At 47.1% G+C, this 10306-nt stretch overlaps 2 protein-coding genes across 3 annotated transcripts in view; both read right to left on the bottom strand.

Annotated features, from left to right (window-relative positions):
* Positions 1-715: 715 nt before the first annotated feature.
* EXOSC6 (exosome component 6) lies at positions 716-3343 on the bottom strand. The gene has a single exon (XM_061594570.1). It carries the CDS (start codon positions 3252-3254, stop codon positions 2403-2405), a length of 852 nt encoding a protein of 283 aa, XP_061450554.1. The 5' UTR covers positions 3255-3343; the 3' UTR covers positions 716-2402.
* Positions 3344-7624: 4281 nt separating this feature from the next.
* The window catches only part of AARS1 (alanyl-tRNA synthetase 1), a 29828-nt gene continuing 27146 nt past the window's right edge, over positions 7625-10306 (bottom strand). For both annotated transcript variants that reach the window (XM_061594566.1, XM_061594567.1), the window contains exons 20-21: positions 10044-10157; positions 7625-8403 (exon numbers count right to left, since the gene is read on the bottom strand). In XM_061594566.1, the coding sequence (XP_061450550.1) occupies positions 8218-8403; positions 10044-10157 (300 nt within the window). In that variant the 3' untranslated portion in view covers positions 7625-8217. The remainder of the gene's footprint in view (positions 8404-10043; positions 10158-10306) is intronic.

Below are 10306 nucleotides of genomic sequence, written 5' to 3'. Positions count from 1 at the left end.
TTGTACCCATAATCCTTTTGAGGGCCTTGTCTCACCTGACTACGAAAAGGTGCCCATGGGACCCCTCTTTGAAGCTCAGTATATTGGTGCTTGAGAGCCAGTGTGGCATAGTGGTTTGAGTGTTGGACTACAACCTGGGAGACCAGGGGTTCGAATCCCCACACAGCCATGAAGCTCACTGGGTGACCTTGGATCAGTCACTGACTCGGCCTCAGAGAAAGGCAATGGTAAACCACCTCTGAATACCGCTTACCATGAAAACCCTATTCATAGGGTTGCCATAAGTCGGAATCGACTTGAAGGCAGTCCATTTCATTTTCACACTGGTGCTTATGCCACTGCTATGGTTTGTTTATAGCTATGCCTAATCTAGTATTATTGGCACCTTTTGCATTCTCATCCTGCTATCACGGATTTTAAAATGTAAATGTACTGCCTTCAAGTTGATTCCGACTTATGGCGACTCTATGAATAGGGTTTTCATGAGGCTGAGAGGCAGTGACTGGCCCAAGGTCACCCAGTGAGCTTCATGGCTATGTGGGGATTCGAAGATTATGGGTACAAGTACATTTTTACATGGTACTTTAGTTTCATTAGTCCTTTTCCCAGTTTACCCCATTCATGGACTTTATAGTAATTCCTGAATCCATATATATACACTCCATTTGGCCAGCAAGAGCAGGAGAGAGAAGATATGAAAATAAAAAGCTAGAAGTTCTAAGCAAAACAGTGCATTTTAATTACAAGAGGCCTTATTACAAGTAGCCAATAAACTTTTCTTCATGAAAAACAAGTTCTGAAGCCCTGAGTGTAAAACCACAAGTCCTAGTAGATCAGACCAAGTAAGAATGTATTCAGGTCAGGGGCAGATTGTGTATTGGAGATGGTTACAGCATAGCGAACCTATAACTTGTTGCCAAATTCACTTATCACACTCTGCATGCACCACGACCTAATCCAGTTACTGTAAGTGTGGAACCTTTGGCCCTCCAGATGTTGCTGAATTATAATTCCCATCAGCCCTAGCAAACCTGGCCAATGTCCAGAGATGACGGGAGGTGTAGTTCAGCAACATCTGGGCCAAAGCTCCCCTTTCCTGATTTACTGACTCACATCCATCATCTCTGCAGGAAGAAAGCACATTAGCTTTTATGATACCCATTTGAGGTTGGTCTTTTAACAGAAAAAGGTTACACAGACTTTATTATGCTATTGGTTTGCAAAAGCTTTAAAGTAGTAGTCTAAACAGTGTTCTTCTACACTGGGTTGCCAGATGTTAAACTACAACTCCCATCATCCCTAGCCAGTTTAGCTAGTGGGATGATGGGAGCTGTAGTCCAATAATGTCAAAATCTGAAGAATACTGGTCTAATACACAGTAGCAAATATTTAGCCAATTAGATCTAGAACAGGAAATAAAATGGATATAAACTTAACAAATTTCCCAAGACAAAAGAATCCTGAGGAAAAATGCAAAGTTTTTTTTCTGTTTTGCAAGCAAGGTGTTTTTAAAAAATGCAGCCAGCAATTGTCATGAGAAATATCTTACCTTATTTATAATTGCCTCAGTGCAAAGAACACTGACTTGGAAAGAAACTCCTTTGAAATGAATGGAACTTGCTACCAAGTAAGTGTGTTAAGAAGCGGGATGCAAGAATGTGCACACACACACAGAGGAATTGACACATTTTGTTCCTTAACATTTTTCAAGTGTTAACATTTTTAAACTTAGGAATTTCAGTGCCAAGAAAAACGGCAGCATAGCTGGATTAATGAATAAACACACATCTTCACATCAAGCACCAACAATTTAAAAACTCAAGACAAAGGCAGAACATTGGATTCAACCAGCAGCAAATAACCAAACTTTTTTTTGAGACCTAGTTTGAAATTAATGGGAAAAATCACCACCACCCCTCAAGTCTTTTGGGAATCTACTGAAGCCAAATGCTTATCAGCAGTTCTTTCATACAGTATTTGCCAGCATGCGTATTTTCTGCTTAGTTGCTCTGTTTCAGAAAGTGCCTTTCAGCACTGCCCGACTACAGCGATTTTCTCATACTGATAACTACCAATCCTGCTGTGAAAGGGAAGGCTGATGCTTAGATGCGGGTAGGGGAGCCTTTGGTCTCTTCCCTCTGAATTGCCATCATACGGTCTGCGGCTGTAAGTTCACTGCAAGGGAGGGTGGCAAGTCGCATTCATCCAATTTGGGGAGAGGAAGTTCCAATCCTGGAAACAGGAACATTAACACGAAAGGGCAGATGCCCACAGAGACATCCACGGGGTAGAAAAAAAACCCTTCCCTTTAGCAGCACTGAAGAGACCGACCAGCTTCCCCTTGGGGGCACACAGTACAGCAAATAAGACCCCCCAAAGGTCTTTTAAAAAAGGCGCGCCGGTCAGGCGGTGGCGGCGGGAGGCTCAGCTGAGTCCATATCCGAAGGCACTTGGGTCGCAGGGGTCCTGCGCTTTGCAGCGCGCAGGAGGCTTTGGCGCAGCAGCGGATAAAGGCGCTGGCAGCCGTCGAGGCCCAGGCGCACGGCTTGAGCCCAGCTGTCGGGGGGTCCGCCCTCGCCGCTGCCCAGTAGCCCGGCCACCTGGTTGAGAGAGGGCAGGAGCGCCACAGTGAGGCGGGCGGCGGCGGCGCTCTCTTCGGGCTCCGTGGGCTGCAGCAGCCACTCTCCCCCCGAGGGTCCCGGCGTCCGGCAGAGCGCGCAGGCCACCACGAGGTCGTAAAGTTCGATGCCCGCGTCGGCCAGGGCCAGCCCAGCGGCGCACAGCGCGGCTGCCAGCGTCGAACCACCGTCTTGTAGGATGAGCGCGCTTACTTCCAGCTGTGCCCGGGGGTAGCGCGCCAAGCGCACGGCTGGCTCCAGCGCTTCTTGCAGCGCCAAGGCCAGTTCGGGCTCCCGCTCGCTGGGCCGGATGCGGGCTCCGCGCCCAGAAAAGGGCGCCCGGCGGAACTCGCACACCAGCCGGCCGCGGGGCTCGCCGGAGATACTCGCTCCGGCACTGCCTGCTTCGCGCGGCCCGGCCACGGCGCACAGTACTTTGGTGCCGCCGTCCAGCTCCACGTAGGCCGAGCCTTTGGATTGGCTCAGCAGCCCTACGCGGGCGAACAGAGGCTGCAGGGCCGACGGATCCCGGCTGGCGTCCGCTGCCTTTTCGCCATCCTTGGCTCCTGCGGGCACGAACAACAGCGGCGTCTGGGACTCCTCCGGACCCGGCACTCGTCTGTGGTCGAGCGGCATGGCCTCCGCTTGTGACACGCCTGGCCCCGGAAAGGGAAGGAGAAAAGGAAGCCGCCCACCGACCTACCCAGACACGCCCCCTGCCGGCCTCGACTGTCTGTGGAGAGATCCGTTTTGTTACTATGCACAGGCAGCTTAACTCAAAAATGGTATTGTGGCATCCAAACGACGATCATGGAGTGCGCGATGTAGGAAATCCAGAGCGTACCTTCCAACAGCCTCTGCTTGAAGGCCTCCAACGAGGAAGAGAGCCCCCCCCCCATTGTGACATAAGCCATCGTGGCTCTCCAGAGCAGTAGCGTAGTGTCAAATTCATAACTGCAGGTCCCTTCATCGTAGTCACGCCATCCCCCTCACAGCCACACCCCCTCGCTTTCTTGCCCTTTGTCATCAACTCCACACTCCTTCCCCCTCACCAAACAGATATCCCAAGGAGTCAAATCAGCATGAAAGTGGAGTGTGAGCTACTGAAAAGAGTCTTCTCAGTGGCCGATTCACCACCTTCCACTCTGATTGGCTCTAATCAGCAGGAAAAGACAAGGAAGCATGTCAGAAGACTTGTTTTTAGTGGCTAACACACTCTTTCATGTTGATTGTCTCATAGGATGCTGGAGACATAGGGACCTGGCTGGGACCCTGCTCCCAAAAAAGTAAGGGGTCTAAGCCCCCCTGAGGCCATGGACAACTACACCCCTGCTCCAGAGGTTGTTGGATTCAGACTCGCATCAGCTCCAGCCAGTATCGCCCATGGTTGGCATGATGGGAGTTGTGGTCCAGCAACATCTGAAGGGCCATAACAACAACAACATCTGAAGGGCCATAGGCTGTTTCCCAACCCAGCTGCGTGAAGTATTATTCTGAGCAGCAGACACTACTAATCTTCTGTGTGCTTATCTTGTATACATTGTAGAGCTTTGCACAGAAATCATCTCTTTTGTTCATGGTCTTTTGGATCAACTGTTCACAGCGCTTTTCTCCCCTCCACCAAACCCCACATGTTTGTGTGTGTATGCGCACGCTACAAAGGGCAACATACCTGACAAATTGGGCTCTAGTTTGTAGGAAAGTACATCTGCTTTAACTCTTAACAACTAGTTTTGTAAAGTTTCCTAAGCCTTAATTTGAGCTGGAGCCCAGTGCCAGTGCCACTGCCACTCCTGGCACCCAATTTTCTGTTTCCCATCTTCACCCAACATTCCTGTGCCTACATCTGGAGTGTGGGGCTGGTGGTGTGTGTTAGTGAAAGGACATGCAGCTGGGCCTCACTGAAGGCTGTTTCTTTCTCCTCTTCAAGGATCTCTTTAGACTCCTGCCTCATTGGTGCGAGAGCAAAAGGATTCTCATCCTGTGGTGAGCAGTTGTGAGTGTAAGATGCTGGCCTATAAAGCATTAATGAAGCATGCCAGCTTACTAGTGGGGAAGAAAAGAGTGGTCTTCAGATGGCTTCAGCAGAATGCATTTCTCAATCCTGGCCCATGGAAATACAGCTAGTGCTGCTGCAGATCAACTTCTTTGCATTGTCCTCAGGATAAGGGTGTTGCCCCTGTTGTTATTATGGGTGTTGGGTGGAGGAAAATGTTTGTGGGTGCTGCCTAGTGGGAGGAGGGAGCTCCAGCGGTGGGGATTGTGTAGTTTTGCCCCACCTTTTGGTGAGAGCGTATGTTGGGGAGCTAGCAGCAGAAATGGGAGTGATGCCACGATACACACCTGCTTGCATGTTTGGAAGGTGGGGCTGGTTGTTGTATTTTTGTGATTTGACCTGCCAGTTACTGTGATTACTTTGTTGTCTTAGTTTATATTGAGACAATCTTTTAAATTGTTTTGCATTGTTTTAAATGTGCAATTTTGTTTTTGTTGCATTCGTGATTTTTGATTATACTCTAAACCACTTAGCGGCTTCTTTTGAAGTATGAAGTGGCGTACAGATTTAATAATCTGTATTTGGCTGGCATTTTCCCCTAAGAGTTGTGCTCCTGAAAACTTTGGGGTTTCCTGGAGTACCCAGCCCCTCCCTTGTTCTCATAATAGCCCCATGAGGGCTCCATTTCTGTCAGCACTCCTCAAGTCAGATCAGTATTAGAGGGAATGATTAGAAATACCAGTTTCACTTCAGAGGAAGCAAGTTCCAAGGAGGCTTGGAGCCCAGGTACAGCGGATTTTGGAAATGCAGCTGTGCTTTAGTTCTTCTGCCTTTCTCCATAGGCCACAGTATCGCCAGTAGATCTCTGCCTTTACCTTCAATTGTACCCACCCCTGTTCACAGCAGGCATCAGGTCAGGCAGCAGACAGCAAGGAAGTGCAAGGTGAGACTCCAGCCTATGCCCCCTCACCCTTACACAGAGATGATGGCAGGACTAGCCATGGCCGTCAGCCTGCATCTAGCACTCCAAGACATGACATCTCAGCTGCTGGAGGATCACTCCATTTAACTCTAACAGAAGGGTGTTAAGATTAAGCTTTTTTCAGTGTGCAAATAGTACTTGTGCATTGTGAGTCTGTTCCCTCAGAATGCATGAGTAGATCAAGTATTTCCAAAATAGTCACCCTTTTATTATCCGACTGTAACGTACTGAGCTACTGGGGTTTTGTCCTGCACCTACTTAAACATGACAAGACTGGAAATAATTTATGCCAGGATAGAGATACTGAATGTAGTTGCATAAAATACAAAAGCATGGTTTAGCATTACATGGATCAGCTTTCCTGAGGCCAAACGCATGGAGTTTCGCAGTCCCTTCCCCTTGCCACATGGCCAGGATTCTGCTCTGTTTAAGATTCGCTTTTGATAAAATCTCAGCTTACAGTTACATCCAAAGTAGGAATTGTGAATTACAACACACAGTGCTTTATAAGCCATGGTTTGAAGTTGGCCTCTTTAGCAGCAAAACACTGTTATAACCCACAATCACCAGTTTGTACATGACAATGAGCTGAGTATCTTTGAAAAGAAATCTAAACTCACAGAAGTCATCCCCGCATTTTAGAACATATCCCCAATTTTAGATAAAAGAGGGTGGGGGCTAGGTCCTAGAACCAGATGAGCTGCTATGCAAACAAATCCCAGGCAGCAGAACCACCACTCCATATTCCGAACGAGCCAGGACCCAGGTTCCTAATGAGGACGGTAATACAAGGGCTTTTTCCTCTGTCCTTCTAGACCTCGCTCACCACATACAGGAGGATTGGATGCATACTTCAGTCAGACGCCTTCCAGCAGATAAATAAGAGGAACTTCTAGTGTTCTTGTAGATGGTTTCTTGTGACAGTGAGGGGCCTGCCAGCATCCAAGTGGCAAATGGACATGTGAGCCCTATGGAGTCAGACCAGGATTGTGTCCTCTACACGAGTTGACAAAACTGATGCCACTTGCATAGTCACTTCCTCATCCTTAGCACTTCCCGTGAATTGTTGCAACAGTTCTTCACCCCAAAAGGCTCCAGCCGCATATTTTCATTGTCCATGTCTGTACTTCTTTTGAGGGTGTGTGTGGAGGAACCTGTGGTCTTCTAATATTGCTGGTCTTAAACTCCCATCATCCATGACCACTGGCCCTGATGGCTGAAAGAAGCTGGAGCCCAACAACTGGAAGGCCACAGTTCTCCACGTCTGGTTAAACTATATACAGTTCTACACATGCCATTAACTTAGCAACAGAAAACCAGGCTATGTCACTCTGCAATGCCTTTCCTAGTAATTTGGGTTGTCTTCCAGTAAAAAGTGATGTCTAATGCTACAGCTTCTTAAAGGTCTTGATGACAATCTATTCTAATGCTGTGCAAGCAGAAAGAGCTCACATTGCCCAAACCCCTGCTCTGTGGAGGTGAAAATTAGGGTTTAAAAGATCGTATTAATCCAAGCATTTACAATATAGAAAAGGGACAGAATTAGTTAATATGCATTCATGTGCAAAACTCCTTCAACCCCTGAGAACTGCCCCCCCCCAACCAACAGCACACGTTGGGATAATTCAAACACACTAAACGATGGTTTAGTGCAACCTGCACAAGCAGGAAGAAGCTGTAGCAAGGCACAGACCTCGGGCATCCCCCTCTGTCCTCCTCTGGCACAACTGGAGAGTTTGGAAGCTTTTGCCATCACATTCAGTTAACCACAGCTTTCTGTGTCTTCGAAATCAGGAACTGTGGCTGGCATTAATTATAGTTAATTTAAACAAGCCACTTTCAGAAACCACACCTTGAAACAACAAATAAAGCAGCCATGTGAGAAGAACTTAGAGGGCGTGAGGACGAGAGGGGATGGGGGAGAGGGAGCACCTGAATGTGAGGCTTACTGTGGCATGTTCCTGCTTACGTAGATCACTCTAATGACTTAGCATGACTTGCAAACACAATGATTTCAGGAGCAACCAATTGACTTAAACACACATCTGTTCATTTATTCAGCACTGAACCTATGGTGATCAGTACACCTCATGCTACCGCATTTGACTTTGCTGCAACAGAGGTTAACACTATGAATTGAAGCAAGGGCTTCCCCAGTTACAAAGAAAGAGATGATAGCAGCCTTGATGCTCACCCCCAGCACAGGATCACATTACAACAAGTGCTTCAAGTGCTTGAGCATGGAGGGAGGTGCATGTGCAGAGCTCTCCTTCAAACTGTACAACTGGAGCACCACTGCACATTTCAGTATTAGAATATTAGGGAGCATGCGTGTGACAAAATGTTTGTGTGCAAAAAAGGAGGTCAATTAATTGGCAGCGGGCGTTCTGAGGAGGTTGTTTTTATGACGACACTAGATGAGAGCTTGTGCAGTCCTGGGCTCTTATGTCCTGGGTTCAGGTTATTGCCTTACACACCTTGCTTGGTTAGTGTCTGAGTGGATGAATTTAGAAGGACAACCATGTGCAGTCTTTGTCTCCACAGACATGTCGCTAAAGTACAACGCCTAACCTATTGGCCGAGCAGACAATTCCCTCGAATTTGCTCCCAGACTGGAGGGATCAGTTCTTCAGCTCACCCAGCTTGAGCTTAGCAAAGTCTGTAGCCAGCTTCAGAGCTTCTTCAAGGCAATCAGTGTTTCTGCCTGTGGCCTGGGCAGAGAGGTCTTTTCCACCCCCCTTACCATCCATCAGCCCTGACACCTGTTGCACCCATTCGCTAGCCTTTAGCCCTTTGCCAACGACCTCCTAAGAAAGAGAGACAGAGAGAGAGCGCATTAAAAGTTTTGGACCTGATTCTAGCAGTGATCAGAACTGCACTTTATTATGTGTTTGTCAGAATGTATCTGGAGTACTGTGTCCTTAAAATGTGGCACCCAGAACTGGACATTACCTAATGCAGAAGGGTGAACCAGGATGGTGAGGGGTCTTGAAACCTATAGGGAACTGTTGAAATAGCTGGGGATGTTTAGCCTGGAGAAGATTAAAGGGGCTGGCACACGAAATCTGTTTTCAATTGTCTGCAGAGCTGTTGTGCAGAAAATGGAACAGACTTGTTTTCTGTTGCTCCAAAATAGGGGAGGAGGCTTTTTGGCCCAGTGGACCAGATCTTTGTCTCCTCGCATGCCTGAGGGCCAACTATGGCAGATGGGCGGAACCACCCATTTGTCAATCATCTGACATCTTAATGAGCTGAAAAACCGATACCTGGGAGGTGGGTGAAGGAGAGCTCTGTTCTAACTGACAAGTCAAGCTTGTAATCAATGGGAATGATTTTAGCCATACTCTCCAATCCCTGTGCTTTGAGGAAGGAAAGTGAATTATGTTTAGCACTCCCCCACCCCAATCAACTTTTTAAAAGGTGCCTAGGATTCATTTCCTCAGAAGGAGCAAGTGTGCCCACAAATTTCATCTACTTGTGCCAATTTCCCCATTCCAAAACTGACTCTTGTCTCATACTCAGGTCAATCCTGGCAACCTCAGCTGTGCCTTGGACTAAGGTGGGCTGTTTTTTGAAGCATCAAATTGGGGTCCAAACTGAATCTTCTGGTGGTGCACACCCATCCTACGAAGTTTCAAGCCAAGACATCAAATTATATATGTACACATGAAGACAGTGCTAATAATTCCAGGTTCCAAGCATTATGAGTAGAGTAGTAAGTGGGTTTGTTTGTCTTCATGGTATATGTTTTAATTTGTTAGTAGTGATTATGATTTATTATGTTAGTTATTTTAAGTTATATTAATGTTTAAGGTTTTGAAACAAATGTTTTTTATTGTCTTATATGTGTAATTTGGTTTTTACGATGTTTAATGTTAATGTTAAGATGTTAACATTTAAGATGGTTTCTTTTAAATGTTTTGCATTGTTTTAAATGTGTAATCCTGTTTGATTTTTTTACAACACTGTAAACTGCTTTTCAAGTATGAAGCGGTATACAACTTTATAACAACAAGAAGAGCAATAATAATAATAATAATAATAATAAGTGCCTCTATATTTACACCCTCCAGGAACAGTGAGAACGTGGGGCAGGGGTGAAGAACCTGCTTCCCCTGAAGCGGAATTTCCTCACTGGTTGCGACTGCAAGCCAGTGATGGGCACAGCCCCCCCCCCCCAAAAATGCAGCAAGCTAGCTATACAAGAAGAGATTCTCTTCCCGCGTAGCCAGCTCACTGTAGAACCAGAGAGGCTAGGGGAAGGGGGTAAAGCTTAGGGAGTGTGCTGGGGGCTGGATTCAGAAGCCTGGCATGTCAAATGAAGTCTGTGGGTCAGAGATTCCTCATAGCTGACGCAGAGCCTATTCCTCCAACTATCCAGATAAATTCTATCTAGTCAGTTAGTGTCCCATGAATGCCAACCCCCTCCCCCCCTCCCCCGATTTACCTGAGGGACCTGGCATAAGCAGGTGATCTTGCCAGCTTCATTATCCACTGTGAACAGCATGGCTGCTGTCTTGGGGGAATGAGTCTTCAAGAGCTTCAGGGATTCATTAAGTGCCTACAAAATGACACAAGGGTGGTTACAGAAAGAGCTTGCTTATAAGGCCACTGCTGCCATCTGATTGGGAATAGCCCAGTCACAAAATCCAGGCCAGGTACAGGGAAAGTCCCCAACAGGGTCTCTTGCCTGTCATTAGCAGATCACAT

The sequence above is a fragment of the Rhineura floridana genome, chromosome 13 (genome assembly GCF_030035675.1).
Source record: "Rhineura floridana isolate rRhiFlo1 chromosome 13, rRhiFlo1.hap2, whole genome shotgun sequence".
In the NCBI taxonomy this organism is placed as follows: Eukaryota; Metazoa; Chordata; class Lepidosauria; order Squamata; family Rhineuridae; genus Rhineura; species Rhineura floridana.
The sequence above is the reverse complement of the archived record's forward strand: the minus strand, read 5'-3'. Positions and strand labels throughout refer to the sequence as shown.

Excerpts from the sequence above, each read along its gene's own strand:
- EXOSC6 (XM_061594570.1), bottom strand. The coding sequence starts at position 3,254 with ATGCCGCTCGACCACAGACGAGTGCCGGGTCCGGAGGAGTCCCAGACG.